At 36.8% G+C, this 17,582-nt stretch overlaps 1 protein-coding gene across 7 annotated transcripts in view; it reads right to left on the bottom strand.

Annotated features, from left to right (window-relative positions):
* Positions 1–17,582, bottom strand: part of LOC114645747 (uncharacterized) — a 184,943-nt gene that overhangs the window by 130,138 nt on the left and 37,223 nt on the right. For all 7 annotated transcript variants that reach the window (XM_051923158.1, XM_051923156.1, XM_051923155.1 and 4 more), the window contains exons 7-11: positions 16,338–16,595; positions 4,773–4,800; positions 4,409–4,677; positions 408–534; positions 64–113 (exon numbers count right to left, since the gene is read on the bottom strand). In XM_051923158.1, coding sequence (XP_051779118.1) covers positions 64–113; positions 408–534; positions 4,409–4,677; positions 4,773–4,800; positions 16,338–16,595 — 732 coding nt within the window. The remainder of the gene's footprint in view (positions 1–63; positions 114–407; positions 535–4,408; positions 4,678–4,772; positions 4,801–16,337; positions 16,596–17,582) is intronic.

Genomic DNA, 17,582 nt, shown 5'->3' with positions numbered 1-17,582 from the left:
TACCTCAGTCACTTTTTTATTTCACTTCAAGAAAATATAAACACTGCTACAACAAATTCTTACCTTAATTGAAGGGCTGGGGTTTTTTCCAGAATCTGCAGAGGCTTTTGCAGCTAAAAAATATGTTTTAATTATGAGAGGAAAAAGAAAATTAAATTCTGTTCTCTATCACTACACATATGTTTGTAGTGTACAGTACATGCTACTGATGCAAAACATTGAGTATCTCATTTGGTAGCTCAAACAATGATAATAACAAATAGGTAGAGTTTACACTATTATCTTCTTTTCACTTTTTATAATGTAGTTATTTTATTTATTCACTTTTCCTGTGTGACTTAATTATAAAAATATTGCATAATCTTAAGTCTGTGTCTTCTGTAAATAAAATGTCAAATACTGCTTACCGTTTCTCATTAAGCTGAGCCAGTCCAAACCATTGTTTGACGCAGTGTTGTTAATCTGACCCTTTACATTGCATGAAATCGTTTGCTTGATAATATTCTGTTCTTCCGGATTTTTTATCCCTTTATCCTTTAATACAAAATATTTTGTCTTAAGTAATTAAGTAGCAGTTAGAAACAAACATCCACACAGTGGCCATTTTACCAGGTCCACTTTCTTGTTAAACCAAACAGGCTGCTCCTCTAAGCACACGATTATGTGGTTGCATCCCAGTATACTGTACAGAGCATGCAGATATGATCAAGAAGTTTAATTGTTCTTTGATTAAACAATACAATGGGAAAGAAGTAAGTAAGTAAGTTTGACCTTGGTATTAATGTTGGTGTCAGACTTAGTGGATCCATTGTTTTAGAAACAGTTACCTCCCTGGAATGTTTAAATATTACAAACTCTAGAAGTTATAGATTATGGTGATATAAACAAAGAATATCAAATGAGTTGCAGTTCTCTGATCAAAAATAACTTAATGAGAGAAGACACAGGTGATTGACAGATTTGCATGCTAAAGCTAATAAAAACGCCACACATACAACACTCAAGTGTGCTGAAAGACAACTATGAATTTACAATGTGTCAGACTTTGAAGAAGATGGGCAAAACAGCATGCTTGCTTTTAGTTCCTGTCACTTACGAAAAAATAGATGAGTCAATAGTAGGCATGCGATCACCAAAACAGGTCAACTGGAAAAAGTCATGTGATCTCAGTTTCTGCTGCAACTTGAAAATGGTAGGATCAATCAGTAATTCTATCCTGACTTCCTTAAATGGCACAGACTAGTTGTGATAATGTAATTGTGTGTTGAATGCTTTATTGGCATGTATTATACAGTATCTCTTAATGCCAACAGACTGTTATTTGACACAATATACCTAACTGTTTTTCTGTCACTGTGCATCCATTTATGGCCTAATCTCCTCTTTCTTAATAGATACTTCACTGAGGATAATAATGCAAAACCATAAAGGATGAAATTTCACAGGCTGGTTACATGAACATAATAGTGACTTCAGTTATGGAATAAGTTCAGTATTTTTCAAATTAAAGTAATTTCTTCACAACCATGGTCTACATTAATTTACCAAATGGAATTGTGTCCTAAAGTGAAGTATATTTTATATATTTAAAAAAATACCTTGACTGCTTTTCCCTTTTATTATAAAGCTGAAAGGTACTGGGGTTCTAATGTGAAAGAAGCCTTAACACTTACAGAATATGTCTACTTTCAGACAGCAAAGATTTTGATTTAAGAAAACATACCCTCCATGTTTCTGAGGCATAGTTGGAACAACCAAAGTAAACAGGACATGATACATTTTATCACAGATTCTTAGTACTATTTTCTCAAAGTAACAATGTTTTGGGAACCCTTGTCTGCTCATAGTGGCAGCCCTCACTCCTCTTCCACCCTCATCAACTCTGTCAACAAGTTATATTCTGCTTATTATCATTTTTTTGCTTCTGCAATTCGGTTATATTCTGCCATGGTTTTGTAGCAAGAGACAGATACATGCTCAAATCATATTAATATTGTTTAAACTGGTGATGACCCATCCACATATGCATTTCGTTGTACTTTATACAGATAACAATAAATCAGAACTGAACTGATTACACTGCATTGTATTTTTAATAAAAGCTTTGGATTTATGAAGGAGCCGAGCCACATATACATCACATTTTCCATGGGGTGTTGTGCACAAGCATTATAAAAAAAAATTTGCAAAATGAAAAAAGATTATCCAATGTAGCCCAACCATGATCAGTGAGTGATGAGTTTGAAACATCATAAACCAATTTTTCAACTTTTTAATGCATGATAAGTTGCTCTTGCTATGAGGATGTAGTAACACCAGAACTGAAGTCAACATTTTTGAGTAACATACTAACACCAACTGATACTAATTAATCTGTGAATACACAGGAAAAATGTCAGTATAAACACCATGCAGACCATGGTACTGTGAGGAAGGAATGACATCTCTGCACTACCACTCTGCCTATGCTAAAACATATTTACTAAACTTACTAAACTTCAGCCTGATGTAAACTTAATATATATCTATATCTCCTGGTTAGTTCTTGTCTCTTGATTACAATTGCTAGACCTCAGAAGCACATGTGCCCATTGTCACACAGGCATCAGCAGGCAGTGTCTTTGCAAAATAACAAAATGAGTTTATGTTTAGTGAAAGAATATGAGGGATTGTACTGCTTTTTTGTTATTGTCAAGGTGTCTACAGAACAGAGATAGTAATTCTCATTTGGGCATCAACGTTCAATGTCAATAATGATGCATAACAATGACTTTCCAAGGTGAATCTACTCCCCTTTGGGTAAAAAGTTGCTGTGGAAGAAGATGATCAGCAAAGTGAAACACACAGCCAGTCTCCTTTTAAAATGTCTAAATCTCATAAACTTGCTTTGCTTTTTTCCTTTTTAGAACAACACAGATGCACTGTTTAGCAATATGTGATCAATATTCAATAAAATATTTGGTAACTTTAAAAAGTTTTTTCAGCTTTGGGACCCCAGTACTCATTAGCTTTATGGTAAAATGCAAGAGCATGATAATTATTTTATATTTTTATATATCTAAATATGTAAAATATGGTTACCTTTAGAATGCAATATCACAAAGAAAATGATTATATTTTGTATATTTGTATTTTATAATATTTGTATACTATGAAGAAGTAACTTTGACTTGAAAAAATCTTGTAATTGCAACGAGTGGCGCAGTCTACAGATTTATATGCAACAGGCAGTCTTTGGAGTGGTGGGATAGAAAGTTCCCAGTACAGTACCAATGTAATGCCAGAAAAATCTGCAGGGACTATGTGAGGCTGTCTAGTTGGATTTGGACTATTGTTGTGACAAATATTGGTCCTATCTGATAATAAAGAAGCAGACCAAATAAGATGGCCACTGAGTGTAAATTAATGCCCAGCAATATTTTAATTTAAAAAATATTGTGGAATTGAACAAACATATTACATCATATACATATAACAGAGTTTAAAAATTCTTTCTATCAATTTAGTTATTATGCTTGTGTGTCCACTTACAGGATCACACAGAGTAGATTTACTGAATTGAAAAATGCTTATGATTATCCAGCTTGTTTTTATAAAAAGGCCAAGATAAGTTCATGTCCAATTTCTTGAAATGCCTGAAGTCATCAAATAATATTGATATACTAACCGACCAACCATTAACCAACCCGCTATATCCTAACTACAGGGTCACGGGGGTCTGCAGGAGCCAATCCCAGCCAACACAGGGCACAAGGCAGGAAACAAACCCCGGGCAGGGTGCCAGCCCACTGCAGGGCACACACACACTAGGGACAATTTAGAATCGCCAATGCACCTAACCTGCATGCATTTGGACTGTGGGAGGAAATCGAGGTACCCGGAGGAAACACACAGACACAGGGAGAACATGCAAACTCCATGCAGGGAAAACACAGGAAGCGAACCCGGGTCTCCTAACTGCAAGGCAGCAGTGCTACCACTGTGCCACCCATATCGATATACTAAATTTCTAGAAATATTTCATTTAACTTGTAAAGACATTTTGTCAAAAAAGCTGTAAAATTGTTCACAAAACATTAGATATTCAATAATAATACAGGTACAGTGGGTTTGCTTTTTGGTTCATATGAAAGCATTTCATTTTTGGTATAGTTATGACATAACATTTGCAAACCCCTTCATTCCATTTCAGGGTTACAGGAAGCCTGAGCCTAACAAGGCCATATCAGACAGAAAGCAATCCTGGATCACTTCATCATAAGTCCCACTCCTGTTCACAGCCACACTGGACCAGTCTGGAACTGCTAACATCCTAATATGCATGTCTATGTGTATTGGGGTGGGGAAACTAATGCAGACATGGAGAAAAGGTGCAAAACAAGGAAAAGTATGAAATCAAAAAACAAACCGTTTTTAGCATCTCTCCAAGGCGAGTCTGTGCCTCATCAACATGACTTTTCAACCCTTCCAATGAAAGACCATTATTTGTAAGATGAAGAATGACACTCAGATCTTTTGTGACTGCATGTAGCTGACTTGGGGTGAGTTTCTCAATCTGTGGGTCACATATCATGTTCTGTGTCTGACAATCTCGAAAGTGACTTTGGAGAGCTCCTATAGCTTTCTCAATGTCAGCTGGTCGTCCAATGAGGTCAAATTCAACTGGTTCTGTCAAACCTGTAAGGTAATAATGAAAAATTATGAAAGAAAGAAAGAAAGAAAGAAAGAAAGAAAGAAAGAAAGAAAGAAAGAAAGAAAGAAAGGTTTCCTACCTTCATATATCTTGCTAAGAGGATAATTCTGAAATGTAAAAAGTTGAGAAAGATGCATTACATTATGTTCCAATTTATATGAGAATACAGTATATGTAGATTTTATATTTAATATGGATTTTTGTTATTAATTACATTTCCTGAAGTAACCTCTAAAACTTTCAGCATAACAATGTACAACATCCTTATATTTATACTCTCAGAGATGACATTTTATATTTCCAAGCATGTGGAAATAAATGCAATAAATATGTAGAAAGCAGCGGGCGGCACGGTGGCGCAGTGGGTAGCGCTGCTGCCTCGCAGTTGGGAGATCTGGGGACCTGGGTTCAATTCCCGGGTCCTCCCTGCGTGGAGTTTGCATGTTCTCCCCGTGTCTGCGTGGGTTTCCTCCGGGGGCTCCGGTTTCCTCCCACAGTCCAAAGACATGCAGGTTAGGTGGATTGGCGATTCTAAATTGGCCCTAGTGTGTGCTTGGTGTGTGGGTGTGTTTGTGTGTGTCCTGCGGTGGGTTGGCACCCTGCCCAGGATTGTTTCCTGCCTTGTGCCCTGTGTTGGCTGGGATTGGCTCCAGCAGACCCCCGTGACCCTGTTCAGATTCAGCGGGTTGGAAAATGGATGGATGGATGGATGTAGAAAGCAATAACCACCCACCAGAAACATCATATTGGTCAACCTGCATACAGAATACAGATTATTAAGACTGACAGAGATGTGTTTATACCTGTAATACTGCAATCATTTTCAGACTACTCTTTTCTGTGCAAGTAGGTGTGCCATTTCCTCCATCTCCATAACATGACAAACTTAAGATATTTTTGGTATTTATTTATCATCGCCAGTTTTACACATGGTCAAGCATATGTAACCTGCTCTACAGCAACCTTGAGAACAAAAGTTATAGCCCATAATATGGAAAGGCAAGGAAAACTAATTTACAAACAAGACAGAATGTTAAATCATTATATTGTGGATAAGGAAGTACAGTATATTCTGCTTCAATATGTTATTTAATTAAAAGAATTAGTTATGTAAGCATATAAGCATCCAAGCTACATGTACAATATATGCAGAAGCATGTAAGCATACCAGTTATTTATCTGCCTTCTCATTCTTCTTTTGTGCTTACAGCAATAAGTACTGTGCATCCATCCAATATTACAGCCTTCTCTCCGCAGATGGCAGGATGTGCTGTTACGGCTAGTTTAATTATAATAGGTATAAAAAAACATGTAGGAAATAAGTGATGGAGAATGTATTTGATCCTAAAATTAAAAACTGTTTCCATATATTTCAGCTTTGCACACATAGTGCTACAGTGTTGGCTGTTTTATTTTGCCTATCTGTTCAAATCCCCTGAAGAAGAAAAGAATAGCAATGCACATTGTATGGACTGAGGTTCAGCCTTGGACTTTTCCACTCCATGAAACTGATTTTAAAATTGCATGATATATATAGGACGGCACGGTGGCACAGTGGGTAGCGCTGCTGCCTCACAGTTGGGAGACCTGGGGACCTGGGTTCGCTTCCCGGGTTCTCCCTGCGTGGAGTTTGCATGTTCTCTGCGTGGGTTTCCTCTGGGCGCTCCGGTTTCCTCCCACAGTCCAAAGATATGCAGGTTAGGTGGATTGGCAATTCTAAATTGGCCCTGGTGTGTGGGTGTGTTTGTGTGTGTCCTGCGGTGGGTTGGCACCCTGCCCGGGAATAGTTCCTGCCTTGTGCCCTGCCTTGTGCCCTATGTAGGCTGGGATTGGCTCCAGCAGACCCCCGTGACCCTGTGTTTGGATTCAGTGGGTTGGAAAATGGATGGATGGATGATATATATATATATATATATCATATATATATATATATATATATAAAACTAATTATGTATTTAATTATTTAAAGACCTTTAATAAAAAGCCAATATCCCCCCGATGGTACATAAAGTTCTAACAAGAGATAGTATGTCTACTTTATAGCATGATGACCAGAATTTCACATTTTACACCAGTTTCAGTTTCATTAGCCTTTTATCAAGTATTTTGCCTCAGTTTTCTTTTAAGGTTGTTCAGATCATGATTATTAGAAGTACCTACTTCCTTACATTGTGGAAGATGTTGTCAATGTGATGTGAGGTGACATTTATGTCCACCAAACATATTCTATATTGTTGAAGCAAAAATGGGTTCAGATCATGTTGACTGCTTTTCCAAGTCTCCCAAGAGTTACTTCATACGTATATAATGTAATCCTTTTTCAATATTTTGCTTTTATTTTTCATATGGTCTAGATTTATTTACACCCTTACAGAAACCCCATTACACCATTTCTGACAGCCACACTTTTTGCTCAGATACTAACTTTTCGCAAACGCACTATTCTACATAAATTTCACATTATCATATTTTCTCTATTTATTTATGACAAACTTTATTTATACTTTAACACCCTGGTCACTTATGCCTTTCAATAACTGTATTCCAACGTTGCTTCGAATATTCAACTGTATTCCTGATGCTATGCTGCACATTCCATAGCTTCTGTCAAGGTAGACGTTTATTGATTTCTGGTAAGGTAATAAGTTAAAATATTGCAATTGCAATTACAATATCCAAATCACAAATATTAACATTCACTAAAACATAGAACTACTGTATGGATGGATGGGTAAACAATAATCTAAAACACCATAGGAGTGACGTGAAAACGGCCTTAAGTGCCTTTAAGCTGTTCAACTTTGGCTCCTGCCTTGTGACCTTAAACAGAATATCTTATAATGTTTCATAGCATTATATATTAACCTTTTTTGATTTTATTTAAGTTTAAAATTTCATGTTATTCATATTTGCATTATTCATTCATATTATTCACATTTGTATTTTGTATTATTCAGGTAGCATTTGATTAAAAATAAAAAATAAAAAATCTGAATTGTATGATGATACTTTCTGGTATTCACTGTTGCATAGCAATCACTATTTTGCCAACTACAACACTAAGAATATCTGGGTGTTCCTCCTGAGCATAGTTTTACTGACAACACATAAGTCTGAAATGAAAAGGTGAAGGTAAAAGCTTTTTTGGCAGATGTACCTGAAGCATTAAATGACTCACAACACTTATGTTACTACTGTATAAAAGGAAAAAAAAAAACTTGTGTACACTTTTACAAAACCATACACCAAAATTTTACGAAAATTATCGTTATTTTTATGTAAGTAGTTGCATAGGAATACTGGTGTTTTTAATTGTGCCAAGTTTAAATCTGTCATTGTTATTCTATACTGTGCTAACACTAAACCATAAATTCAATATAATACCATATAAATGATATCTTTTCCTGTTAAATAATTAGTATTTTTCCAAAGTGCTGTATGACCATCATGTAGGAACAACCAGTAGAAATGTACGTACTTTTTTTTTGGTCATTTATTTACAGTATATGTGTTTGCAAAGCAATATACTTTGCTGGATTAAGAAGCACCTGCTCATAGGATATACAGTCCTGATTGTTGTCCATGTAAAGCCTGCAAGTAGTTCTTCTGTCTGGGTGGGTCTTCCTCTTGGTTCTATGGTTTTCCTGCGGGTGAGCTTAATTTCAACTTGGAATTATATGTCTGTGAGCGCAGCATCCTGTCCAAGGCGGCTACTTTCTGAATTTCTGTGATTTGTTCCCTTTTAACACTAGAATTACCAGAGCCAACGAAAAAACTCGTAGATCCGGCCCACCTTAAATCCCATCGCACCTCTCCCTTAGCTTCTTTTGTCCTGTAAATGTGCTGATAAAGACAAGCAGCCAGCAGCCTATTATTCCATCACCCCACCACCGCAGAATGTGTACAAAGTTCTCCCAGCTCATGTCTTGATTATCTGGGAGTGAAGTGCCGGAGTTTTAGAGTGAAAATAATCGATCATTATTTGGAACACATGCATTTCACGTGTGTTCCGTTTCTACAATAATCTGTGTAAACACATTGTTAAAACAGAAACGTTTTTCATATTTTAGTAGTAAATGACAAAATTTTGGAATAAACTATATAATGTGTGAAGCCTGAAGTCCTAAGATCAAATAAACACTTTCACAAAAGTTTCAAGGATAAGACAACAGCTTCCATGGCGTAGCAGTGAGGTTTTCTGACTTGTAATCAAGAATCCCTGGTTTGATCCCGTCTGCCTCCTATATTTGCTGTTTTCAGTAGTGAGCTGCTCTTATTGTTAATATTATACAGTACACACATAAATTGGTTTGTGTCTGTAACAGACGGTGAAAATTTATAGTACTTGTAAAAGTTTTTTTTTTCACTTTTATTCTCTCAGTCACGATCACGATACCTACTACCGCCCCCCACAGGGATCTGACGCTGTTAGTTTTTATTTGAAACTGGGAGTAACTGTAGATGTGAGTGGTGTTTTGAAGCAATGGAACTGGACATTCTCTGATCTGGAGGGATAAAAGCTAACACACAAACGCTGGCGAATCTGCCTTATTCGTATCTCACTGTCACTTAATTTTTTTTATTCAGTTTTATTGAGTGTTCCTGCTCACACTGAATTAGTATGTACCTTATGGTCAAAGCTACACTGACAAAAAAAAAAACACAGAGACATAGGTATATATGATATTTGGAATAACTCATTTTATGACCTGTATAGTACATTTTGAAAAACACTGTGGCACCGATGCAACATTATTCATATTATTCATATTCATTTGCATAACATCTTGCGGTTGTAATTAGTGACCACATATTTTTTTTTTCAGATCTTGCCAGTCCCCACATGTTGCTGTATGGGTTTAGTTTTCACTAAACTTTTAAAAACTTTTTATTGGTCTGAGAATTTTTTTTTGTTACATGTTTGACTTATGTAGTAGCTGCTCAATTTTGGGATCCTGGAAAGACACAGCTATACAATGGACAAGGTGTTAGCCTTTCACAGATGATCTTTTTTTAAACTTTCTTTCATTACAATTATCAATTCATTTATTTAAATATCAATGTTAAGATTTGGCCTTCTGCCTTCTTATTATAAAACTTTAAATGGATTTTTAAATTGAAGCTATGCTGCTGACATTGCAAGTGTAGACCCAAGCATCAACATTTGGACCAATTGTGAGCTTAAGAGATGTCACTGGGTGTTCTGAAGGATCTGAAGGCTACCTTACAATTAAAACATCTGAGAATATAAGAGATTCAGAGTAACCTAAAGTGAAATATATTAAATATTACTGAACTCAGATGGTAAACTGATTTAAGCTGATAAATCCTGCTTGTGATTTTTAATGACAGGATATCAAAGCAAAGCCGTGGGGGTGGGGTCCAGTTTGGTGGACTTAGCTTTTTGCTGATGACATAGTCCTGTAGGCTTCATCAGACTGTGAACTCCAGCATGCATTGGAATGGTTTACAACCAAGTGTGAAGCGGCCGCCATGGTCCACAGTAAGAAAAGGGTAGACTCTGAGTGAGAGGTGAGTTACAGCCTCAAGTGGAGGGATTTAAGTACTTCGGGATCTTGTTCATAAGTAAGGGGAAGTGGGATGGTGAGATCAACAAACAAGTAGAGTTATGTGGTCACTGTAGCAATCTGTAGTGATGAAGAAGGAGGTTTTATGAGGCATGACCAGTTGGGAGAAGACCCCGGGGAAACCCCAGGGCTCACTAGGAGGGTAATAATAATAATAATAATAATAATAATACTTTACATTTATATAGCATTTTTCTCAATACTGAAAATGCTTCAGTGAGTGCGGAGCATCTCCATTCACCACTAATGTGTAGCATCTACCTGGATGATGTGATGGTATGGAAGATAAAAATTTTATATATTAACATATATCAGCAGTATTAGCATAAATAGACATAAAAGTAATTAACAGCTTCTAAAGCAACAGATTAAGCATAAATTAGAGTGTTACGCAAATAAGATAGGTCAAGCAAATAGATAAATAAAAAACATTAGCCATATTACATTATTTTTAAGCTCGAAGCAGAATTACCAATTTGGGAAAGGAAGGACAGAATAGAAAGAGAATGACGCACAGAAACTATTGAGGACAGAAGAAGGAGGAGCATGTACACCTGTGTTCGAAGGTTAGGAAGCAAGGAACGATACCAGTAACAAAAGGCAGGAAAATGGCCATGGTAGGCACGTGAGAAACCAGCTGGAATAGTGAGTCAGCAGAAACAGCAAAGGCATTGATACAAGGTCAAGATGATGTCATGTATGAAAAATAAAATTAGTGTATTCATGTATTAACATAAATAAATATAAACAAATATATAAGCATTAACCTTAGTGTAGATACTAATGCAAGTCAGGCCTACCACGCAATGATTAAATAAAAGCACATGCCATATTTCTTTTTAATTAAAGCTTAGCTTTAAGCCACCAAGTATAAAATAACTTGAAAGCCAAAAAAGGAAATGATAAGAGGAAGCCCAAAAATGGACTTCTGCTCAGCCTAGGCCAATCATAATAAGCAAAACAGAAACTAAAAATGGACAATAGACAGTGAAAATACCGGAGGGGCCAGCTGTAGGGAAAGTCAAGAGATAATAACGGTTCCCATGAGAACTAGAGGTCTCGGCTGGGCAGATGCAGAGGGGAGTCAGAGAAAACAGCAAATGAGCTAATCTGAGCGAGGTCGGAGTGATAAGAAATGACTATATAAGTGTGGAGACCTGAACTGTTCGGGGCTGAGCTCAGTTTGGCCATATTGGGTTGAGTCCATGTTATTATTATGGTTATTTTACTGCAATAAAAATATAGATTCTGTTTGCATATCCTCTGAGTCCTAATAGCCTTCATTTCAGGTAAAAAGCCTTCTGGTGACAATTTTTCGCCACAACAATGGCAGCCATTTTTGTGCCACTACACCTTAGCTGTTAGGTGGTGAAGTGGTGCAGAGATAGCCAATAAGACACAGGGGATGATTAGGGGGCCAGAATGATTAGGCCTTGGTGGGCAGTTTAGCCTGGATATTTGGATACACCCTACACTTTATAAAGGATGACCAGAAATCTTATATGTGTCATCGAAAGGACAGCACCAATTTTATAGCAGAGTGTCCCCATCACTGCACTGAGGCATTGTGAACCACATTCAGACCACAGTGAGAGGTACACCCTGCTGGCCTCACCAACACCTCTTCCAGCAGCAACCCAAGCTATTTCCTACATGGACTCCCTGGTCTCCAGTCCAAGTACTGGCCAGGCCCAAACATAATTAACTTCAGCTGGATGACCTTTTCTGAAGTACATGTAGTATGTCTTTCCAGATGGGTTTTGAACGACTTGCCACAGTATGAGTTGGCTAGTGTGGCTAGGGAAAGGGATGTATGAATCTCATTGCTAAGACTGTTGCCCCCACAACAATGGCTTCAGATAACTGGTGGAAAATGAATCAATGAAGGAATGAATTAATGTACACCGCTACCTAAGGAGTCTGATTACAACTTATCGTATGAGCAGCTCGTCAGAAGGTGAAAAAGATAAAACTACGGTGGAAAAAATTCAGAACTGGGCTGCCTACACAAATGTGGAATATTTAATCACTTATGAATAAGCTGGATGAATATTTTACATTTAATTGTGAGTCACAGCAATTTCAGACACTGTGGCATTTTGTGTAATGAGGAGAACTGACTTAAATGTCTTATTTTAGATGCTTTTCTTAATGCTGGATGGGTTTCATCTGATACGATACAATGGAGTCGAAAAAACAAGATGGGGACTGGAGAATTATTTAAGTAAGTAATGGTAAAAAGCAAGCACATTATGATAAGAAGTAAAATGTGTAATTCAGAGAGTGAAATACTGACTGAATTCATCCATATTACTTCCTAGGGATATCAATTACATCACCCTGATTAATGCAATATTAACTCAGCAACAGAAATGATTTACTCTGTTACAAAAAGTCTATTGATTAATCATTCTGACCCTAGAATGCTGGTGACTTCAGCAAGGGGAACATCAGAAAGAACAAAATTCCAATAGCATTTACCATTTGATGATACATCATACTGGACCTGCTTTACGCAAATATTAATGCTGTTAAATGTAAATCTGTGGTACGACTGGGCAGGTTTAACTACCTTATTCTCACCTACAAGCCTGTTACTATGCAGCAGTTATCCAAGCCAGAAGTTCTTAGTTTTATATACATTTTTTTATATTTATATTTAATTTGATTTAAATTGAAATGGAGCAACTGAAAAGCAAAACAAAGCACTGTCTGAAAATGTGCAAGTCAAAATCAGGAAATCAAACTACAAAGCATCAAAATGCATCACATACGGCAAACATCAAAACTTAAGGGAAAAACTGCTTAATACCCTTTTCCTATTTAACGAAGCACAAAGTTTGCTTGGTTTATGAGTATAGAGAAACCTGGATGATTAATGGTGAATGACATCATGCACTGCCATGAACACATCACACAGTGAACATATGATGACAACACCACACTGTTCCTACAACAACAGCTGAATCCTTACTACAAAGAACAAGGCACAAAATGATAGCAACCACAATCAAAAATGTAGGTAATATCATAAACAAAATGATAATTTTTCTTAACATCAGATTAAGTTCAGACCATAAAAAACACTCACAAATTAATTCTTAACTGTCCAAAACTTAAAAATCATGACACTTGATATCCTGTGCATGAAAATCACTAACACAACAGAAGACAAGATGTATTCCTGGTCAAGAAAAATACCCACATTGAAGTGTCTATACAATGACATATGAGTTTCAACAATTGGAAGGATTCTCTGTTCTAGTACCTTACCACAGGTTGTTCCAGACAGGCTGAAGATTGTGAGGCTTCAGTAAATGTAACAAAATCTCTTTTTAAAACAAGTATCCCCATTCTGCTAGTACTGAGCCACTGTCTCTAAACAATGAAGAAGTGTGATATCAAAATTCAAAGTGCTATAGAATTTCTGGTTGGGTCTCATCCATCACTCTGACCTTCCCACTGTGGAGCATTTTAATCACTGCAGTAACCACAAAGATGAACCCAACATTACCAATGCTTCTGGCACTACCTACTCAAATAAAAGTGAATCAAACAGAAATAGGCAATTTTCATAGTGCTTCTTTTACTTGTCAATGATATACCACATTGACTGCTATGTTTCCCAACCTTTACTGAAAAAGGCCTAAGCAACATCTTATCTAGCCTTCCTGAGTCATCAAATGGTTTGTCAGAACTTCTCTGAGGCTGCCCAAGAGTCATTATCCATAACCTCACCTAACTCCACCTATACATGGGCCTTAACTTCAATTACTGCCACAGTTGCCATATTTTATCTAGAGGAAAGACTGTAGCAAATCAAATCTTGTTTATTATAATACTGGGTGATGAAGTAGATTTTTTAGTTTGGGTTCTGAATTACAGAAATTAAATTAATAAACTGTTATTTTCAAAAGCACTCTTTATTCTTGAAAAAGTAGAAACAGAATTACAGACTTTCTGCAACAAATAAAACACAAAAAAAAATGAACTAATCTTCAATCAATCATGACTCCATTGCAGTTTTCTCTAGCTTAATAAAAATCAAAAGCATCTACCTCAGACATACATTGCTAGAGACTGTTCTAGACTAAGCACTAAACACAATCCTAGTAGCTTGGGTAAAATCTAAGACAAAAAAAAATCTAAGGTGAAAGAGACAATTTAATCAATTTTATTACAATAAAATATGAGAGTTGTGCATTAAGGCAGCTGACATGAAGCTGATCCTGTGAACTTTCTGACTACTGTTTATAAGAAAGTGAACTTTCACTGAAACTAAACCCTGTCTAGAAAGTGAAAATGCAGTGTTAGACTATGGCAGACATTGTAAATATTAATGAATGAATTCCTTTATATTCCCATGTGCTTGACAATTTTTATTTTATTTATAGGTAAGAATCATATCATTCCATTCAGCATGATATCAAATATGTATCTATGCATTGTAAAAGGCACTATATACACGCCCGACCCAACACAGACTGACACGGAGGCACGTATAAAATCAACAAAGGATTACATTTTTCTTCAGATGAGGTCCACGTCTTCCCCGTGTCCCTCAGCCCTAACACAGTCCCAAGCACACCAAAATAAACCAAAATAAAGCACACACTCTTCTTACTCCACCACTCCCCGCAGGCAACCTCGTCTTCCTCCTCCCGAGTCAGGCTGGCAAGTGGTGGCTGCTGGTTCCTAGGACACCCGGAACTGCTCCAGGTGCTTGATTGTTGAGATCTGGCTGCACTTCCGGGTATGGCGAAAACACTGTCCACAAGGGCCCAGCAGCTCCCGCTGCAGCACCCCCAACTTCCATGGAGCCCTGCGGGAGTCCTGGGGGGGCTGCCATCTGATGTTCAGGGGGAGGTACTGGGTCTCCCAAGCTTGCTCCCCCAGAACATATACGGCAGGGGCGTCCCGGCCATCTGTCACAGCATCTTCTTAAAATGACTCTTCTACTTCTGGGTGAAGAGGAAAGGGAGATAGCCATGTGGAAAGTAGCAGGTTAGTCTTCCCTCAGTGCACAGGAACACTTCAGAGTGACCAATTAAAAACAGATGTTATATTATGAGACTTCTAGTCATTCGGTATGCCAGACTTGCTGACCACAGAGGTTGATCTCGTTGTTGGTTTAAATAACAGAAAATCGGTGGGCATGTCAAATTTAGCCACTGCGTGATGACTTTCCAGCACGGTCACACTAATCCCTTTTTCTGACAAGCAATAACGTGAAGCTTGACAGAGCTGGTGCTGAACAAAGGGCTAAAAGGTACGGCAAGTTCAGACGTCATCTCTGCTCTTTTTTTTCCATTCTGTTGTGGTATGTAAGACATGAGACATCAGACAGACAAGCTTCTCTTCTCCTCTGTTTGATAGGTTCAAAACATCCAAGTTTCTCATTCCTTATGGCTGTATTATAAGCATTGCACTTCTCCATGAGCATTCATTGGTTTACAGCTGTCATACACACGTAGCCCATTTCCTATGACTAAAGATAAAATCAAACCTATTTGACTTTGTTGGAGCTAGTCACTAAGCATGTCACACAACCTGGCATATCTTTGGGATGTGCTGAAGGACCAGAACAACACAAAGAGAATGTACACCCATTGTATAACTGAGTCATCTATAAGTAAATATACCTCATTTATGAATTTAATTTCTACGTTAGAGAAGTACCTTGGTCTACCTTGAGATAATGGACTGAATGAAGTACTCTCAGTTGTTAAATGTTTTTAATCAGACAGTGTGGTGTTGTTAATACAGAACTGGACTATAAACCTTTACATTTCCAGGCCAGTACTTGTTTCTAATTTAGCGTCTGATCCTAATCAAGTAACTTTATCCATGTGTGCTACAGCTGCAAAATACATACATGTAAACCTTATTGTATCCTGATCTATTAGAGGTTTTGTAAAGAAAATGTAATATTAATATTCAAATTCTAATTTTATATTCATACTAAAACTAAACATTCTGTGTTATGTATTTAAATATTTCACTAATGTTTAAGCATAACAAAAACTAGAATGAAAATTAAATAAATCTGAAGGTACCTTTGGGTCATTAGGCCATGCCATGCACTGTCTCCTTGTTGAAATAATGCAGAAGTAAGTCAATCCGATTCTTTTTAGAATTTCTGCTGTTTCTGGATCTTGGAAATAACGAGCAGCTCCTAACCCTTCAATCTTCACTGATTTCTTAATTACAGAATCCAGATCCCTCTTAAGAATCTCTTGGGCTTTCTGAACTTCACTTCTGGTACCACTGAGGATGACGTCTACCTTGGAGTTTGTATGGACATTGACTTCCACCTACATAAAAATGAAAAACATTATAATAAGACTTTTCTAAGTATTTCTTTAATTTTTCTTTTATTATTTTTTTTTTGCTGTATAAATAACGTCATCCTAGAAACCCTAAAAATGACAATCATTTCCCTATGACGTTTTATTGGAGGATGGAAAATTCAATATTTTTAGTTCAAAATCAAGAGTATGTCTATTGTTTTTCACTTTTGGACCTCTTTAAGACTACTGTATGTCCTCCAAGGGGATGGTGGTAGCAAACATCTTGTTAATCTCACTTAAAAGTAGGCATCACGTTTTTTAAGCAGAATGTTAATCAGAAAGGATGCAAGGGATTTAAACCTAGGGGACAATGGATTATTTAACGATGAAGGAAGAGTTTGGGCTCCAGCAACCCCCTTTGATGATTTATGAAAAGAGTGAAGACTTTAAGGAAATGCAATTACATGGTATAGCAATGGACAAGTCTTAAACTCTCTGTGACTCCTCTAATAGCATGTAACAACCTTCACAATGAGAAACTCAGCTTTGATGGACATTTTAGGAGATAGATTACTCTTTTAGTTACAGGTAATGAAATCCATCAGGAGACTCTTAAAATAAGAGTAAATCTAGGTGGTGGTATTACCTTGGCTATAATAATAAAGTGTATCTAACCTAATCTGATCTAATCTAAAAGTAATGTCTATGCAAAAGGAATTCATCATTACTATCTCTTTCCATGCTTTCTCTTTTATTGTATAAAACCCTTTCAACCTTTACAGTGTCCTAGTCAAACTTGACTTAATTTTGAAATGAAACGAGTAAAAATCACCCTAAATTACATCCAACTTTTTCATCAATTAACAAACAGTAAACAAAAAAGAAAGAAAAGAAAAAAAAATTAAATAAATGTCCCATTACCTGTATTGCTTCTAAGAAATTTTTACATTGCCATAGTCGTCGGGTCAGTTTTGACCTGCCATTGACTACGATAGATTTTCCACTTCCATT

This window comes from Erpetoichthys calabaricus, chromosome 2 (assembly GCF_900747795.2).
Source record: "Erpetoichthys calabaricus chromosome 2, fErpCal1.3, whole genome shotgun sequence".
Taxonomy (NCBI): domain Eukaryota; kingdom Metazoa; phylum Chordata; class Cladistia; order Polypteriformes; family Polypteridae; genus Erpetoichthys; species Erpetoichthys calabaricus.
The sequence above is the reverse complement of the archived record's forward strand: the minus strand, read 5'-3'. Positions and strand labels throughout refer to the sequence as shown.